This window comes from Rhinatrema bivittatum, chromosome 3, assembly GCF_901001135.1.
Source record: "Rhinatrema bivittatum chromosome 3, aRhiBiv1.1, whole genome shotgun sequence".
In the NCBI taxonomy this organism is placed as follows: Eukaryota; Metazoa; Chordata; class Amphibia; order Gymnophiona; family Rhinatrematidae; genus Rhinatrema; species Rhinatrema bivittatum.
In genome coordinates, this window is record NC_042617.1 from 37,461,867 (window position 1) to 37,481,754 (window position 19,888).

A 19,888-nucleotide genomic window follows, 5' to 3' on the forward strand; every position below is an offset into this window, starting at 1 on the left:
ACTCCGGGCCCACAGTCCCCAACACGAGACTGGCCCCGGAAAGAGAAAATAGCATAACAGAACCAAACAGAGCGGACTCTCCGAAACAGAGAAAAAAACACAGAGGGCGGGACTCTGGACTGATCCTTGGTACTACAGGAACGAAAATTATCGGAGGTAAGCCCTAATTTTCCTTTCCCTGTACGTACCGGATCAGTCCAGACTCCTGGGATGTACCAGAGCTGAGATTACTCGGGATGGGATCCGGAGAGGCCTGCTCTTCAACCACCTGCTCCGAAGTTGCCATCCCTTGCACCCCGAACATCCAAAAGATAATGCCGCGCCAAAGCATATCAGGAATCTAAGAAACAGCCCTGATTCCCTGTATAGAGAGACACCTACACTATTCCCAGGAATCCGCTTGGGACCTTGTCGAACGGCCCTTGGGCCCTCGCGGAAACAAAGCACCGCAAAAGGAAATGTGCGGACCCTAAAATGTCCTTGACCCAGCAAGCCACGGTAGCCGTGGAGGCCCTATTACTCCACCTTTGGCCCTGAGAAACCATAAAGGAGGAGAGTCGAAATTTGATATCATTTGACACCCCCAACTACCGCGGAAATCCGCACACGTCCACCGTCCTCAGATCGCTTGCCAATGGGTCCGACCCCCGGAGATCCTGAAGGAAGGAAGGTCCACATCCCGGTGCAAGGAGAATACCACCTGTGGGAGAAATAAGGGAACCATGCGGAGCGTCCCCCCACAGCGCCTCCCCGGCTTCCAGCATTCGCAAGAAGTTACCCTGACACTCCTCTGGCAGACGCAACCGTCACCTAGAACACTGTCTTCAACTTAAGGCCCTTAAGAATGGCCTGGTTGAAATAGTGCGAAGGGAGGAGCACATAGGGCTTCGAGGACCACACTCCAATACCAGGAAGGAAACTGAACCTTCAAGGTGTCCGCAACTGATCCGTCCCTTCGGGACCCGGGTTCAATCCGGACGTGCCGCTAAAAAACCTTCTTCAATAAAACTCTCGAACACGACCGAGAAACGCTACCTGACCCCTTAGGTAACCACAGGACAGCCACAGGATAGACCGAGAGCCAAACCATCCTGTAGAAGTGAAATAGCTGAAAACGGAAGCCCGCGTAACGGGGATTGACTGTTCAACGTACCATGAATCAAAGATACGGCAAACTCACACCACCGCTAAGCAAGCGGACGTCTTCCGTGATCTCAGCAAGGCGACACCATCGCGTCAAGTAGCCTTTGCCCCTTAGACGACGCCTTTCGAAAACCATGCCGCCCGCCAAAGCGATCTACCTGATTGAAAACACATAGGACCCTGGTGGAGGAGATCCGGAAGACACGGCAACCACCCCGGTCCCTCCACCGTCAGGTCGAGGAAATAGGCAACCAGGGCCTTCATGGCCATCCTGGAGCCATCCTAACAGCCTTGGATGGATGGGTCTTCATGCGCCGAAGGATCCCGCTGATCAGAGGCCAAGGAGAGAGACGTCCTCGTGGACCACGGCAACGTCAGGACATCTGCTCCTCCTGCCCCCGTTTCTCTCCGGCGGTCCAAGAACCAGGGAGCCTTGGTCTTCTGGAGCGTCACCCTCAGGCCCCTAGCTGGCGTGTCCCATCCGACGCAGATGAGATGGGAGGCCCTGCTGTCAGATCTCATTCTCCTAGGCCGACATACTGGCGTCTCAAATCCGCATGAACGTCATCGACCCTTGTTATGCGAGATGCCGTTATGCTTAGCAGGTGACGCTCCATGCACTGCTGCAGGCTACTAGCCTCGAGGACCACCACCTGACTTCTGGGCAACTCGTGCCTAAAGCTGTAGGTCACCATTGTCGTGTTGTCTGAGAGGACCCAGACCGACTCTCCTGGGATCATAGGTCGGCCGATGTGACTCGGACGTGGGCCAACGGTCCTGAACCGACCTCTAACCCCAGAGCAACGGGACTCGGAACCGTGGCGATCCCCGTCCCTTCTGGGTTCTTCAATGGTGACGGGAGAAGACTGCACCGACACTGGGCCCCATCAGAGAGCAAAGCGGATTGTAATGGATCAAGAGTGGCCCTGCTCCGATGAAAGGAATACTGTTCCCTGGGTAGTAAAGAGCCATGCTCTTAGAAAAACTCCCGGGATTGAGAGGAAACGAGAGGCCACCGCATTCGCTAGTGATGGCGACCCAGCCGAGGTGCTCCGACTGCGGCCGAAGAGCCAACCGGCCAGGCACAAGGGTAACAGTAGTCCTACCCCTGCGGCTTTGCCACTATGACCACCAAGCCTTTGGTAATGGTCCGCCAGGCTGGACAACTGCACACCTGTCCTCCCCGACCGATCACCGAAGATGTTTCTGGAGCTCCGCCCTGAGCCCGCTAAGAGAAGCCTCCGAGATTCCGCCCGGCCATATTGACGCAATGGCGGGCCGTGGCGCCCCCATACGAATGGGATACGCCGCCATCTGTTGACCCACCTGCGATCTGGTATGGGCCAGAAGGTTCCTTCCTTTTATGCTGGACCGCTTGGTGCTTGTCCGCGTCCCTGCACAGTGTTTGACTACCGGCAGCACTCCTCGAACTGAAGTGATCGTGGCCCATTCCTCGTAGAAGAGAGCCACAGTGCCCCCTTAACGCGGTCGGCAAAAAAACGCCTGTCCCGAAAAACCGGGAGTCTCCCGAACAAAGGGAAGATGGAGGGAAAGGAGCTCCTGAGCGCGAGCCCACCGGTCTTCCCTGAAAAAGAGAGCTGGATGGGAAGAATGACCTGAGGCATGACTATCTTCCATAGGAGCTCCACCACATTCTCCAAAGGAGCTCAACCATCCAACTCCTTCCCAAACCGCAGCATCCTCTTGAAGGACTCTGGCATGGACTCGGACGCACCATCCGCCGACCAGACCTGCCACCACAGCAGCTGGCTCGTAGAGCCCGTAGCAGTCACGGAGCGTGCCGAGCCCCGCAGACGAATCCACACTGCAGACCACTATTGGCTCTCTATGTCCGGCCTGGCAAGCCTCCTCTTCCAACTGGGTCTCATTGGCCAGAAGTCATGGGGCCTAGCCTAGCCAGACTGTGTGAAATTACTGCCAATTGCCGTCCAGACCCCTAGGGTCGAGATCTCAGGGATCTTCTTCAATTTGGATCTCCGACTTTTGACCGCTGAAACGTCTGCGTCCACCTTGGGAGCTCGCAGGATTTCCATGACAACCTCCAGATCCATGGGAGTGAGCCTATGGTATGAGGGTCCCAGATCGTCCCTATAGAAGAGAGGGAGGACCCCGGGATCTTCGCTCTCCGGAAACCGGCCCCGCTTCTTAGACCCTGGCAGCGTGGCTCCGTCTACCACTACCCCCCTCGGGGGTGGGGACAGGCTCTCCAATCCTCCTGAACCGAAGCGTCCTCTGAAGAAGCCGAGGCGTCACGTGGCCTGCTTTGCCCGCAAACATCCCGCAGTGGCCCCCAGGACTCTCCTGCTGTACGCCTGCGAGACCTACGGCCCCCACCAGCCCTACGCAGTATGGGCAAAATAAAGCGGGAGGTATCCGACTTTGGTAGTCTCCCCAAGGATTGAGCCGGATACCTTCTGCATGCAAGGCTGCAGCCCTAGCACTGAGCCACCGGGCTGCTCCTTGTGGATTCTGAGTTGCCCCTTGCTCCCTCCCCTGAAGAGGCCGTGGCCCCGTCTCGTGCGCTAGGAAGAGAGAGAGAGCCAGGTAACCAGGGCCACTGGCTAAGATGGCGACCTTTGCTGCATCAGCCTGCAGCCATTTCGGCAACGCCGCGGGCGGGGCCCCCATGCGACTGGTATCCCGATCGGTCCTACTGAGCACCCGTTCGCGCGTCCCCCGAAGTCCCTGCCTCGCCGGGGATGTAGGCTGGACCCAGCTCAACTCCTGAGACCCACGTGCGCGCCAACCCCCAGGCTGACTAGGCCGCACCACGAGGCAGGCCGGGTCGGTCCGCGCCGCCCAGCAACCAAAAACTCACCCCTGTGAGCCACGCGCACGCCGACCCACAGGCCGCCCAGGCCGCACCGCGAGGCAGGCCGGGTTGGGCCGTGCCGCGCAGCGACCAAAAAACTCACCCCTGTGAGCCGCGCGCGCCGACCCGCAGGCCGCACAGGCCGCACCACGAGGCAGACCGGGTCGGTCCGCCTGTGAGCCGCGCGCGCCGACCCGCAGGCCGCACCACGAGGCAGGCCGGGTCGATCCGCGCCGCCGAGCACCCAAAAATTCACCCCTGTGAGCCACGCGCGCCGACCCGCAGGCCGCACCACGATGCCGGTCGGGTCGGTCCGCGCCACCCCGGCCGCACCGCGAGGCTGGCCGGGTCGGTCCGCGCCACCCAGGCCGCACCGCGTGGCAGGCCGGGTCGGTCCGCGCCACCCAGGCCGCACCGCGAGGCAGGCCGGGTCGGTCCGCGCCGCCCAGCGACCAAAAACTCACCCCTGTGAGCCGCGCGCCAACCCGCAGGCCGCAGCACGAGGCAGTCCAAGTCGATCCGCGCCGCCGAGAGAACACGAACTCTCCCCCGAGAGCAGCATGCGCGCCGACCCGCAGGCCGTCCCGGCCGCACCACGCGGCAGGCCGGGTCGGTCCGCGCCCCCGAGAAATGAAGAAAAAAAATTTTTTTTTTTTTTAATCCACTGCCCGGGAAATGCGACGATCAGGGAGGAAGGAGCCGAAAGAAATAAAACCGCGCCGCCGAGCCGTCGCCGCGAGAAACTTACCTCATTTTTTTTTTTTTTTTAAACGACGCTGTCCCTCGGCGGGTGCTGAAGTGGCCTGGGTGAGGTGAGTGAGCCGGGCTCCCCGGTATCACCTCGGCTGGGCCGGTTCTCACCTGCAGGGTCCTCGACCCTTGGCCACAGCAGCCTACTACCAGGGGGGGATGGCTCCCTCGGGACCTAGCAACCCCCCGGTGAGGCTCAGGCCCGGTCCTCTGGAGAACCTGCAAGGAAACAACAAATATCTCCCTTTTTTTTTTTTTTTAACTTTACTGCAAGGAAAGGTAATAAACGAAAACTAGAACTAGCCCTCTTACACCTATCCACTAACACCTAAATGAATCAGGCAAGACTGTGGGTAGGCATCTGACCATCTGCTGGAGACAGAGTTATACTGGCAGGCTGTGGGTGGCACCCTGGTATATATAGGGGGAGCCTGACAAGTTTGGCTCTGTCTCCATCTGCTGGTGCGGAGGCACAACCCAGGAGTCTGGACTGATCCGGTACGTACAGGGAACAGGTTATTTGAGGACAGCAGGGTATCAGACCTGATAGGTGGGTGACTTCAATCAATGAAGCCTGGGTTGGTGTGATGACTTCAGAGCTTCTAGCATGTAGGGTTTGGTATACAACTAAATAAGGAGAAGTCAACTCCTAGGGGAAGCCAGTGGGTTAAGTGTCTTTAGAAAAGGCTTTATTATAGATAAGCAACATTTGCTTTCTCTGAATTCAAGAAGGATATGCAGTCCTTGTAGGTGGGGAATCCATAGCCAAGTTGCCCTAAACAAAACTGAGAAAAAAAAAAAAACAAGGAAAAATAATGCCAACAGGCAAAGAACTGTTTGGGGCAGCAACAAACCCTTTCTGCATTTTTGTATTTTATTTTTTAAATATATAAGGGTAACATAGAAATAATAAAAATGAGCCCCACCAGACGATAGCAAGTGGTGGTATTTAGAACCTACTCTGAGGAGGGAAGAGAAATAAGTGAAGTGCTTCAAGGTTTGGTTCTGGGACTGATTCTGTTCAATATCTTTGTGAGTGACATAGTGGAAGGGTTGGAAGGAAAAGTTTACCTTTCTGTGGGCGACCCTAAGATCTGCAACAGAGTGGAGAGAATGAAGAGAGATCCAAGAAAGCTAGAGGAGCTCTCTGTGATAGGGGGGGTGGGGTGAAAGACTGATGTGCACGGACCAGGAGAGAGACCTCGGCGTGATAGTGTCTGATGATCTGAAGGCGGCGCAGCAACGCGACAAAGCGGTGGCTAATGCCAGAGGGATGGATACAGGGCTGCACAGAGAGGCATAACCAGCAGGAAAAAGGAGGCGATAATGCCCCTGTACAGGGTACTGGTGAGGACTCACCTGGAATACTGTGCTCAGTTCTGGAGACCATAAACTCAAAAAAGGTTAGAGACAGGATGAAAGCAGCCTAGTTAATGCCACCAAAATGTTGTGGGTTCTGCACCAAAAGATTTATGAGATGAGACAGACGGACCTAGATAGGGCCAATTTTCAAAGAGTTAAGGTTCCTAAATTAGCCCTTTTGAAAATTTCCCTAAATTTAGGAGCCTAAAAAGTGGGCGACTACAGGGGTGGAGTTAAGGCGGCGAAATGGAGCTCAGCACAGATTTTCAGAACTAGGCACCTAATTTAGGAGCCTAAATCTAGGCAAATAAATAGGCCCAACTTTGGAAAAGAACACAGTAAAGATGTTAGATATCCTCCAGTTTCTTGATTCCCCCATAAGGATGTCATGGCAGGGCCCACTAATGATATTTTTAGGTAAGTACAGATGAAAATGTAGGAAATTCCCTCCATCCTTGTGAGCTCTGTTAACAGGAAGGTGGACTTTATGTACTGTGTACAAAAGGCTCTTGGATTTGACAAGCATTTACCTTTCAATATATTTATAAATGAAATATGACGAGTGAGATAATCAAATTTGCAGATGACACAAAAAATTGTTCAGAGTAGTTAAATCACAAGCAGATTGTGATAAATTGCAGGAAGACCTTGTGAGACTGGAAAATTGGGCATCCAAATGGCAGATGAAATTTAAATGTGGATAAGTGCAAGGTGATGCATATAGGGAAAAATTAACCCATGCTATAATTACACTATGTTAGGTTCCATATTAGGTGCTACAACCCAAGAAAGAGATCTAGGCGTCACAGTGGATAACACATTGAAATCATCGGTTCAGTGTGCTGCAGCAGTCAAAAAAGCAAACAATGTTGGGAATTATTAGAAAGGGAATGGTGGATCCAAGATGGCGGAGAGGTAAGACGTGTGTGAGCGTCTCTCTCCAAAATTTCCTTACCATAGTCTGATGCCGCATTCGGGCCGCAAGAAGAGAGCGAGGGAGCGGCTAGCTCTAGAGCCCCCCTCGACCCATGCGGTCCTAGGACCTATGGACGCTCACATTCGTCGGGGAGTTGAAACCCCCGGCATGAGCTCGCTGGCCGAGTCTCGGAGGGAAGAAGTGTCCGAGGGCAGCCCAGAGCAATTTTATCCATCTTCGCCGGAGGATAGACGCCCACCCGGGAACCCTGCTGAAAGACACGCCGGTCTGTGCCGAGAGGAACCAGAGGTACAGGGCATAGGTGCCTCAGGGGAACCCTCTCTAGAGCCCACGCTGACGGAGGTCAGTCTTTCTATGTCACTACATCCGGGTCCTGGGACGGGAGGAATGCCTGAAGCTGAGCCGCAGCAAGCAGGGAGTGGAGAGACGCCAGAGCGACCCTCACGAGACTTAAGAGGAGGAATACCACTATTAAACGAAGGGGAAAGTTCTGAAAATGTGGCCCAAGTATGTCAGCTGGTAAGACCACAAACACTTTACGCTGCAAACGATATGGGAAGCAATAAAAGACACTAATAACAACATTCAGAGACAGATTCTTTCAACAGTAAAAGCAGTAGAAAATTTAGAAACTAGAATGTTGACTGTTGAAAAAGACCTTGGGGAAAATATGGAAAAGGTGCATTTAATGGAAGTAAAAACGGACAATTTAAATAATCTTCAAAGCAATTTAATTAAAGAAAATCAGATTTTACAACAAAAAGTGGAAAATTTGGATAACCAGATACGCGCTAGACATTTGAGATGTATTAATTTTCCTAAATTACCATATATGACTGCTAAAGATCTCTGGAGGAAATATATGATAGAAAATTTAAAGATTACTGAGGAGACTTTGCCAATAATATCTAAGGTTTTTTATATACCACCAAAAAGAATTATTGAAAGCAATTTGGACAATTTTCAGATATTAGCCCCAAGGGAAACAACAACACCAACTATGAATATTTCAGAGCTGCTGGAGCAGTCGGAAGAAAATACAGTGATTCCATCTACACTTATAGTGGTCTTCTTATTACAATCAGACAGAGAATGGGTGTTCAAAAAGTACTTTTCTCATCGTCATGAAAACTTTTTGGGTATTAAAGTTCAGATATTCCCTGACCTCGCGAGAACGACGCAGAAGCGTCGTCAACAATTTCTTTTGCTAAAACCACAAGTGTTAGAATTGGGAGGGATGTTTATGCTTAAGTTCCCATGCAAGTGTTTGGTTAAATTTCAAGGAAATTCGTTTCTGTTTTTTCTCCCCTCGCAACTAACATCTTTTATTTCTACTAGAAGGGACCCCTTGGTGTCCTCCTCCCCTGTGAGTTGATGTATATTTCTAAAGGCAATTTCAAAAGGTCTATAAAATAAAATGTGACTCCCCTATAGTTGAATTTACTGTTTAAATATATTTCCTTAAGGTTGTGGAAATCTTGGATCTAATTTTGTGGGCTAAAAATTTATACTTCACTGTTTTTCAAAAAATAGGTTACAATGTGTATTATTTTATTGTTAAATAGACATATATTTTGTTCTTTGTAGTTAAGGAATTGATTATTTTTGTTTGAATCTTAATGAGTGAAGTATATATATTTCAAATTCAAGTATGCTTGAACTAAATTTGTAAAACTGAATAAAGAATAAATAAAAAAAAAAAAAAGGAAAGGGAATGGTGAATAAAACGGAAAATGTCATAATGCCTCTGTATCGCTCCATGGTGAGACCGCACCTTGAATACTGTGTACAATTCTGTTCGCCGCATCTCAAAAAAGATATAATTGAGATGGAGAAGGTACAGAGAAGGGCTACCAAAATGATTAGGAGAATGGAACAGCTCCCCTATGAGGAAAGACTAAAGAGGTTAGGACTTTTCAGCTTGGAGAAGAGACGGCTGAGGGGGGATATGATAGAGATGTTTAAAATCATGAGAGGTCTAGAATGGGTAGATGTGAATCGGTTATTTACTATTTCGGATAGTAGAAAGACTAGGGGGCACTCCATGAAGTTAGCATGTGGCACATTTAAAACTAATCGGAGAAAGTTCTTTTTTACTCAATGCACAATTAAACTCTGGAGTTTGTTGCCAGAGGATGTGGTTAGTGCAGTTAAAACCACTGCGCTATGGTGGACTGAAGCTTTGTCCCTTTTTTGTGCCACTCCATAGCACAAAAAGATGATCCTATAGTCGAAAGCTATTAGTGACTTTGAGATACCCTAACAAGGCTGGTTTCACATCCAAGAGCTGCAACTCTCTCGAGTGAGGTGCTGCCGCATCCAGATTTGGGAAGGCCAGAAACTCTAATGATTGATTCAAATGAAAAGACAATACCACCTTCAAAAGAAAGAAAGGAATCATACGCAAAGAGACTCCATAATCTTCAGAAAAGGATCCCTACATGACAGAGCTTGTAGTTTCAAAATTCTCCTAGTGGAACAAATTGCCACCAAAAAAAACAACTTTTAAGGTAAGATCCTTCATAGTTGCCCTTCTAAGCGGCTCAAACAGAGCCATACACATCCTCTTGAGGAGCAAGTTAAGGCTCTAAGGGGGACACAACTTCTGTACTGGAGGCCACAAATGCTTCACCCTACGGAGAAAACACACCACATCTGGATGCGCAGCTAGGGTGACTCCCTGCACCTTGCCTCTAAGACAGCCCAATGCCACCACCTCTGAGAGAGTTAAAGGCCAAACCCTTTACCAACTCCCTTTGTAAGAAGGTCAAAATGTGCACCACGGATACCAGAGTAGGTTCAACCCCCTGTTTTACGCACCAAATCTCAAAAACTCTCCACACCCTCACATAGGCTAAGGATGTTGAGGTCTTCCTAGCTTGTAGCAGAATGGAAATGGCATCATCGGGATATTCTTTGCACCTCAGATGCTTCCTCTCAAAAGTCAAGCTGCGAGACAGAAGCAAGACGCCTAATCTGAAAATATGGGACCTTGGTGCAGCAAGGTGGGGAGATTAGTGAGGCACAGCAGCCTGTTCACTGCTAGATTGATCGAATCCACAAACCAAGCCGCAGAGGCCACTCCAGCACCACTTAAATCACCTTTCCCGGATGAATCATTAGTCGCCATAATACTTTGCCCACCAGCGGCCATGGCCTTGTGGCCATGGGGCTCATTCCACTTCGCATTCTCATCTGTGACTGAAGCAGCGTGGAGCCTTGGCATTCCTTTGAATTGCCATCAAGTCCATGCAGAAGATGCCCCACTTGCAATGGATAAGCCACATTGCTTCCTCCGACAACTCCCACTCCCTGGGATCCAGCTGAGGATGAGAAAATCTGCTTGTACATTGTCTATCCCGGATTTGTGAGAAGCTGCCAATAATTCCAGATGTTGCTCTGCCCAGCATATTAACTCCTGGGCTTCCTGAACCACCACCTGACTCTTCATACCACCCTGTCAGTTGATGTAAGCCACCACTGTCACATTGTCCAACAAAATTCTTTCCGGCCACCCGCATAAGAGATAGAAAGGCATACAACGCAAACCACACCACTCTCGTCTCTAAGCGACTGATAGACCACGACGCCTCCTCCACCAACTGATTCTGACACACAGCTCCCCAACCAGAGAGGCTGGCATCAGTTGTAAATACTATCCAATTAGGAATCTCCAAGGGTACACTCAGACTTAAGTGGGCCTGATCATGTCACCATGAGAGACTGGACCTGGCCATTTCCGTAAGAGGTAATGGTAGATGAAACTGCTCCAACAACATATCCCACCGGAAAAGCAACACGTTCTGCAGAGGTCTCATATGAGCAAACGCCCAAGGAACCAATTCCATCGTGAAAGTCAGAGCCGAGAACCTGCAGGTAATCTCACTCCTTGAGAACTGCACTCTCCCACAAGCTGCAAACGTGCCTCTGCAGTCTGCTGATGCATTCCCTGGTGAGAAACATGCCCCCAGGAACTCCAACGCCCGAGAAGGGGTTAGCTGACTTTTCGACAGATTCACAACCCAACCCAGGGACCTTAAGTGCTGCAGTACCAACACCACCACTTAAGAACATTTCATACTGGGTCAGACCAAGGGTCCATCAAGCCCAGCATCCTGTTTCCAAGTGGCCTATCCAGGCCATAAGGACCTGGCAAGTACCCAAAAACTAAGTCTATTCCATGTTACTGTTGCTAGTAGTAGCAGTGGCTGTCAACTTAATAGCAGGTAATGGACTTCTCCTCCAAGAACTTATCCAATCCTTTTTTAAACACAGCTATACTAACTGCACTAACCACATCCGCTGGCAACAAATTCCAGAGTTTAAATGTGCGTTGAGTAAAAAAAGAACTTTCTCCGATTAGTTTTAAATGTGCCCCATGCTAACTTCATGGAGCGCTCCCTAGTCTTTCTATTATCTGAAAGAGTAAATAACTGATTCACATCTACCCGTTCTAGACTTCTCATGATTTTAAACACCTCTATTATATCCCCCCTCAGCCGTCTCTTCTCCAGGCTGAAAAGTCCAAACCTCTTTAGTCTTTCCTCATAGGGGGGCTGTTCCATTCCCCTTATCATTTTGGTCGCCCTTCTCTGTACTGTCTCCATCGCAATTATATCTGACTCTGACTGTGCTTGAATAAGTCAATCATCCATATACAGGTGACCTAGAATGCCCTTCTTCCTGAGAGCCACTGCTACCACAACCATCACCTTGGTGAAGGTCCTCGGAGCCATCGCCAACCTATCGGGAAGGGCGCAAAATTGAAAATGTGTCCCGAGAATCATGAACCTCAGGAATCTCTGATGATCCAGTTGGATCACTATATGTATGCTTCGGCCAAATCTAGAAGCGCCAAAAACTCTCCTTTGCGCACCGCTGCAATCACCGAACCCAAGGTTTCCATCCGATAACGAGAAACTTTGAGAGCCACGTTCAGCATTTTTAGATCCAGGATCAGATGGAAGGTCTTTCCTTCTTTGGGACCACAAAATATATGGAATACCTTCCCGTCCCCCATTCCTCCATGGGTATGGGGACGATGGCTCCCAACAGCCGTAAGCAGTTTAGTCTATTTAACCATTTAATATTAGCAATTGGAAAAGGAAGTAGTGAATGAATCCACTGCAGATGACGTTGATGCTTCCTCCAGGAGGCTATATGGTTCCTGTGGCTGCCCCCGGTTGGCTCAGTCTGGGCCAATATTGAACAGCCCATGCAGCATATGGGTAAACTAGGAAATGGGGAGCAGGGCTCAGCAGAAGTCTTCCCTTAACATTTAAAAGTTTAACTTGGTTTACTTTTTAAATGAGATTTTCATCTCTCTTCTCTACAGCTGTTTGATACATTTTTTTCCACAATTAGTTTTACAGCAGAAATCAGTTGCTGGTTGCATGCTAGGTACTTATGAATAAATGCTTGGAGTGAAATGATAAATAGGAAACATTAGACCTTACCCAGTTATCGTGAGCCTTCTTCTCATGGCTGGCAATCTGGAATGAGCAAACAAGAAACCCAGCATGTTTATACCAGGAAAGGGGCATGTTACAAAGTTTTTTCTTTCTAGCAAATACTAACAAAAAATGTTCATCAGAACTACCAAAGGCCCAGTACCTGGTTCTTGAAAGATCTTTCTGTTTTCTCTAGTTCTTCTTCCATTTCTTGAATTCTTTGCCTGTGGCATTGGAAAGATCAAATCCCCAAAAATTCAAATTAGCTTGCTTTATTTATTTATTTATTTTTTAAATTGCAATCTATTTGCTAATCACAGCTCTATAAATTATTTGGAAGATTGAACTGACTTATAAATTTTCACTTCTTCGATGGCCAGCACCGCCTTCTCATCTGCTACAGAGAGTTTCTGCTCCTTCTCCTGCCGCTCATACTCCTCTTGGGTCAGCTTTCTGAGATGAAAAAAAAAAATAAAAAACAAAACAAAACATAACCAAGAGAACAGCAGCTACCGTAGCACCTCAATTTAAACAGTTGCAAGATAAAGCTGCCTCCATTCTCTTCAGCTGTATTTAACAGAGAAGATGGGGTTTGTCTGGGAATTATCTGCCTGCTTGATGTTATAATTACAGCCAAAGGAATACCCAACCAAACTTTTACCAGAAACCAGCACCCTTAGTCATCAACTGAACCGTCACAGAAGCCAAGGGTGGAAGCGAAGGACAAATGGCCTGGAAAATTACATGGTTTATCTGTCCGGTGACCAATAGATCTTTAGGTGCCAACTGTGAGGAAGTCCCCCCCTCCCTGAACAAGTATCGTTAATTCGTCCTATCTACGGAAAAGCAGAGTTGTTTACCTGCAATAGGTATTATCCCAGGACAGCAGAATGTAGTCCTCACATCTGGGTGACGTCACTGGATGGAGCCCTATCACGGAAAACTTTCTGTCAAAGTTTCTAGAAACTTTTGACTGGCACACCGAGCCCACTGAGCATGCCCAGCATGCCATGATCCCTCAAGCTACAGGGGTCTCACTTCAGTCTCGTTTGTAGCAATAAGCGTTAGCAAAAATAAAATAATAAAACATTTCGGACCCAACTCCGCAGGGTGGCGGGTGGGTTTCGTGAGGATTACATCCTGCTTCCTGGGATAACACCTATTACAGGTAAGCTTTATCCCAGGACAAGCAGGATGACAGTCCTCACATATGGGTGATTAGCAAGCTACAGGCTGAGTCATCTTTGTGTTGGACCAACAGTGAACAACTTGTGCAACGGGCACAACAACTGGTGTACTGTTGGAAAAATGAGGCAGCCTGAAATCAAGCAGGTTGGATACGGAAGGAGTTGGGATTATACTGGAAATAAGTTCTTTAAGACAGACTGTCCAAAGGCTGAATCCTGTCGTCCTTCCTTGTCCAGGCAGTAATGAGCTGTAAATGTGTGAAGAGAGCTCCATGTTGCAGCCTTGCAGATGTCAGCAATAGTGTGCTACTGAGGGTTGCCATTGCCCTAACTGAGTGTGCCTTTACTCATCCTTGGAGAGAAAGGCCTGTTTTTTCATAGCAGAAGTCTATACAGTCTGCTAGCCAGTTAGAAAGTGTTTGTTGTATACAAATACGTCTTTAAAGGGTCCCCTGACACGGACCCTTTACCGGTACGCTCCCTGTGAATCTTCACAACTATGGATACTGGTATGTTTCTCTGTATGTATTTCATCGGCTTGCCCTATCTGTTTGGTCTCATTCTAATGCAACTCATCTTTATATTTGTTGTTGAAATTGCTGTCCCTCCCGACGCAGCCTTTCAGCGAAACACAGGGTCCGTGTCGGGGGACCCTTTTAAGACATTTGTATACAGTGGAGTTGCCGCCTTATGAAATATTTAAAACTTATTAATGAAATTCTATATGTGGACCAATAAATTCATTCTGCACTTATTTTTTGTGTATAAAATTTCACTAACCAATTGGCATGAGCACTAGATGGCTGCTCATGCTGATTGGTCAGTGAGATACTAGCATGATATATAGGTAGGCTAACTTAACACTGGCTAGGATCAGCACATGCTTCCCATAGATGTTCTCTCTCTATTTCCGGCACCAGCCAGTCCAGTTCTTCCCGGAGACCTGGGGCAAGCAGCCCCGGCTCCGTGACGGAAGAGGGAGGCTGAGGCACAGTCGGAGGGACCATCTTTACAGGCGGAATCGCGACTCCCAAACCCCGATCGGGTGAGGGTGGCCTCGATGTCCCGGTCGCAGGAATGGTATGTGCCATTACTGGACGGGGCTTCTTCGATGGTGGCTCGGACGGTGGCTCGGTCGATGATTTTGCTCCCTCGACGGTCCGAGACTTACGATGCCGATGGCGATGTTTCCCCCTACGATCCCCTCGATCTTGAGGGGGAGAGACGGGAGTCAATGGCTGTGAAGATGTCGATGGCGGGCGGTCACCGGATGGTGGTCGATGCTGGTGCGACTTAGACGGTGCCGGTTCCGATGATGTCGATGCGATGGACGGCGTCTGGGTGTGAGCATGGAAAACGAGTCCCATCTTCTCCATTCTGGCTTTGCGACCTTTTGGTGTCATGAGGGCACATTTGGTGCAAGTCAGGACATCATGCTCACGGCCTAAACACATTACTCAGACTCCATGAGGGTCTGTGATAGACATGGTGCGAGTACAGTCCGGGCACCGATGAAACCCCGTCTCCATGGCCATAGAAAAAAATTGAGCCGCGGTACAGTCGACGGCCAGTAGGCCGCGAGTGCCAAACCAGATGGTAATCGACGAAAAACGGTGAAAAACTTACCGGAGTACCGCGGCCTGAGAAAAGTTAGAGGAGGGACCCCTGTGGGGCAGTTTAAATTTAATTAACTCCGTGAGGAAAATTCCTGTCAAGAATGTGTTCAGAGCTCCTAAACTGCGAGGCTGCGCGGAAAAAAGAAGACTGAAGGGGGACCCCTGCTGGCTGCAGGGTTAGTGCCATGCTGGGCATGCCCAGTAGGGGCCAGTCAAAGTTCTGGAAACTTTGACAGAAGTTTTCCGTGATTGGGCTCCATCCTGATGATGTCACCCATATGTGAGGACTACCATCCTGCTTGTCCTGTGAGAACGCAGCATATGTCTAGTTTCCTTAGCTCCCTAGAGCAGGGATCAGAGCAGTCCAAATCTGGAAATGCCGGAAGCTCCACTGACTGATTCAAATGAAGAGGAGACTACCTTTGGAAGAAAAGAAGGAACAGTCCTCAAAGAGACTCCCGCTTCTGTAATCCTTAAAAAGGGTTCCCTGCAGGATAATGCTTGAAGCTCCGACACTTGGCACGCAGAAGAAATAGCCACGAGGAATACCACCTTTAACGTGAGATCCTTCAGAGTCGCCCTCTTCAGAGGCTCAAAGGGCGCAGCACATAGAGCTTTGAGAACCGAAATTCAGACTCCACGAAGGACAAGGATTCCTGAGTGGGGGATGCAAATGTTTTGCTCCCCAGAGAAAATGTGCCACGTCCGGATGTGCTAATGATACGCCCCGTAACTTACCATGGAAACAACCAAGGGCTTCTGCCTGCACCCGTAGGGAACTGCACGACAACCCTTTAGCTAGACCGGCTTGCAAAAAGGACAAAATATCCGACACTAAGACTCGGGTAGGGTCTACCTTATGCTCCACGCAACAAGACTCAAAAATTCCCCACACCCTGACATAGGCCAGGGAGGTAGAAGTCTTACGCGAACGCAAAACAATAGCTACTACAGCGTCTGAATAACCTTTGTTCTTTAGATGGCGCCTCTCAGAAGCCATGCCACTAGACAAAAGCGATCTACCTCTTCCAAACAAACAGGGCCCTAACGGAGGAGGTTTGGGAGATCCCAAAACCTCAAGGGGTCGTTCACAGCCAGAGGGAACAGATCCGCAAACCATGGATGTCTTGGCCACTCCGGCGCCACCAGAATCACCTCCATCGGGTGAGCCTCTATTCGTCTCAGCACTCTGCCGATCAGAAGCCAAGGCGGAAAAACGTATAGAAGAACATCCTTTGGCCAGGGAAGCACTAGGGCATCCACTCCTTCCGCTTCCCATTCTCGCCATTGACTGAAAAAGCGAGGGGCCTTGGCATTCTGAAACATTGCCATAAGGTCCACAGTCGGCTTGGACCACTTGTCGCATATCCGCTGAAAGGCTTCTTCAGAGAGCTCCCATTCTCTGGGGTCGAGACTGTGACGACTGAGAAAGTCGGTCTGAATGTTGTTGACTATGGCAATGTGAGAGGCTGCTATGCTGACTAGATGCTGCTCCGCCCAGAGTATCAGCTGCTGAGCCTCGAGTGCCACCAGTTGGCTTTTGTTTCCTCCCTGTCGATTGATATAAGCCACTGCGGTCATATTGTCGGACAGAATCCGAACCAACTTACCCAGCAGGAGGGGCCGGAGAGCCTGCAACGTCAAATGCACAGCTCTGGTCTCCAGGCGACTGATCAACCACTGGGACTCTAACATGAACCACTGACCTTGAACCGATGTTCCCTGACAAACTGCTCCCCAGCCAAAGAGACTGGAGTCCGTGGTGACCATCGTCCAGTTGGGAACCTCCACAGTCACACCACGTCTCAAATTGTCCGAAAGTAGCCACCAATCCAGACTGAACAGAGCCACATCCGTAAGAGGAAGGGGAAGGTGATATTGTTCGGAAACCGGGATTCAGCGGGAAAGTAACGCTGACTGTAACGGTCTCATATGAGCAAAGGCCCAAGGAACCAACTCCAGGGTGGAAGTCATCAAGCAGAGGACCCGCAAATAATCCCATACTCTTGGACTATGATTGGACAATAATTCTTGAACCTGTCCCTGCAGCTTGAGAATGCGGTCCTTGGTAAGAAACACCCTCCCCTGACGCGGATCGAACAGGGCCCCCAGGAACTCCAGCAACTGGGAGGGAGTCAGATGGCTCTTGTCAAGGTTGACCACCCAACCCAGTGATTGCAAGAGATAAAGCACTCTGTGTGCTGTCGAATGGCAAAGAGACTCTGACTTTGCCCGAATTAGCCAGTCGTCCAGATACGGGTGGACTAAAAGACCCTCCTTCTAGAGCTGTGCCGCTACCACAATCATCACCTTGGTAAAGGTCCTGGGAGCCGTGGCAAGTCCGAATGGTAGTGCTCGAAACTGAAAATGCTGTCCCAGGATGCAGAACCTAGGGAACCGGATGCTGATGTGCAAGTATGCCTCGGTCAAATCCAGCGACGCGAGGAACTCTCCCTTGTGGACCACTTTGGGATCATCCCCATCTGCCACGTGAGGATTAGGACGGCACTCATGATCCTGATCATACCCGAGGTCTGCCCCCGGCAGGGGTTTGTCTCGGGGTACCTGGTTCTCCGGATTGGACTCCTCTGAGGTAGCGTCATCTTTAGAATGAGTCGAGCCGGACCTAAGGGGACACTTACTCCGTGGTCCCAACCTCTGCTCCAGGGGTCTAGACCGTTTGAAGATGTGGGTACCAGGAAGCGCAGTGGAACCCCCCCCCCCCCCACCCGGGTGTCTCTTATGTGCTTTTCTTGCCTTAAAAGCTTTATGCAGAAGCATAATAAAATCAGATGAGAAGGAGGAGGAGTCTGAGGCCTCCTCAAGACCGTCCTCCTCGGTGCCTGATGCTTCTGACAATGGCTCGCCCCCCCCTCCCGGAGGTTGCCTGTAGCGGGGACATGGGAGGGGGATCCGACCCTCCCTGCTTTGCAAGCTGTGCCGCCGCATGAAAACTCCTCAAAATGGTGTCTGTTCCTGCGCTAAGCGGGTACGGGTCTGGTGAGGGAGACCTCGAGCGCTGGCTCCTCCCCGACACTCAGCATGGCCGAATCGCGGCCTCTGCAGCTCCATCCAACGTGCCCCCCCCCCCAGGGAGGCATTCGGAGCATAGGCCGCACCACGCGGCATCGTCGGCCCAGAGGAACACGGGTAGAAGCCTGGACAACGTGCGGCAAAAGGTCCCCCCCCTTTGGAGGTAAAAACAGAGCCAACCTGTGCACTGTCTTCACAGTCACTTGCCTTTATTTTATTTTCCTGTATCCGGTTGCTCCGCAGGTCCTGCGCCTTTCAGGGTGAATGAGCCAGGCTCTCCGGTATCACCCGAGCACGTGGGCCAGGAGTGGATATAGGGTCCTCAACCTCCCCAACTCCGGTGGCCTCGAGAACTAGGGGGGGATAGTCCCCTCAGGACCTGGCAACCTCCTTGGAGGCAGTGAAGATGGCTTTTTTTTTTTTTTTTTTTTAAAGAGCCAGTCCTGAAATACCTAGACTCTGACTAACCCTACCACTTCTCCATTATGTGCTCAAGGCCCCAACTCAGTCAGCATGGTTATTTAATAATGAAGCCTGCTGAAGTCTGGTTACATGGCCAAACAGTACAGCTCAAGAGGACCTTGGGAGACTAGACTGTCGTTTATACTTACTTCTGCAGAGCCATCTCCTTCTGCTGATAAAGCTCAGTCAGAATCTCCACCTTCTGCTGCAGAGTTCTGCACTCACTTTCCAGGCGAGTCTTGGAGGTCTGCAGTGAGCCACGATCATGTTCCAGTTTCTCAATTTTCTCTAGGAAAGAGACACACAAGGAAAGGAAAATTAGTTCTTACCTGATAATTTTCGTTCCTGTAGTACACGGATCAGTCCAGACACCTGGGTTGTGACTCCGCACCAGCAGGTGGAGACAGAGTAAAACTTGTCGGGCTCCCTACATATAGTAAGGTGCCACCCACAGCCCCTCAGTCGCACGTAATGTCAAAGCCAGATAAAGCCAAAACTAGCTAACTAGAAAAAAACCCCAAACATGAGGCCAATTCAGAACAGCCCCTGAGCTGGAGCCGAAAACCTTCAGAACCATGAACACAACGTGCAAAACTGCAAAACTACAATGGCCAAATAAGCAACCGAGCAGACTCTCTCTCTTTCTTCTGACATAAACTACAAGACACAGACGGGCGGGAGTCTGGACTGATCCGTGTACTACAGGAACGAAAATTATCAGGTAAGAACTAATTTTCCTTTCCCTGTACGTACCGGATCAGTCCAGACACCTGGGATGTACCAGAGCCAATTTACCCAGGGTGGGAAGCAGAGAGTCCCGCTCGGAGAACACTCGCTCCAAAACCCTGAGACTCAGCCGCCTGGACATCAAGTCTGTAATGTCTAGTAAAAGTGTGCAACGATTTCCACGTTGCCGCCCTGCAGATCTCCTGTGTGGACACACTAGAAACCTCGGCCCAAGACGTGGCCTACGCCCGCGTCGAATGGGCACGAAGCTCCCTGGGTGCCAACTTGCCCTGCAGAAGATACGCCGAACCAATCGCCTCCTTGAGCCAACGCGCAATCGTGGCCCGTGAAGCCGCCGATCCTCTACGAACCCCCGACCAGAGAACAAA

The 19,888-nt window shown here is 50.2% G+C and overlaps 1 protein-coding gene across 5 annotated transcripts in view; it reads right to left on the reverse strand.

The window, feature by feature from the left end:
* The window catches only part of MIA3 (MIA SH3 domain ER export factor 3), a 246,190-nt gene that overhangs the window by 57,016 nt on the left and 169,286 nt on the right, over nt 1-19,888 (reverse strand). For all 5 annotated transcript variants that reach the window (XM_029593146.1, XM_029593144.1, XM_029593143.1 and 2 more), the window contains exons 18-21: nt 18,923-19,061; nt 12,827-12,928; nt 12,639-12,699; nt 12,482-12,517 (exon numbers count right to left, since the gene is read on the reverse strand). In XM_029593146.1, coding sequence (XP_029449006.1) covers nt 12,482-12,517; nt 12,639-12,699; nt 12,827-12,928; nt 18,923-19,061 — 338 coding nt within the window. The remainder of the gene's footprint in view (nt 1-12,481; nt 12,518-12,638; nt 12,700-12,826; nt 12,929-18,922; nt 19,062-19,888) is intronic.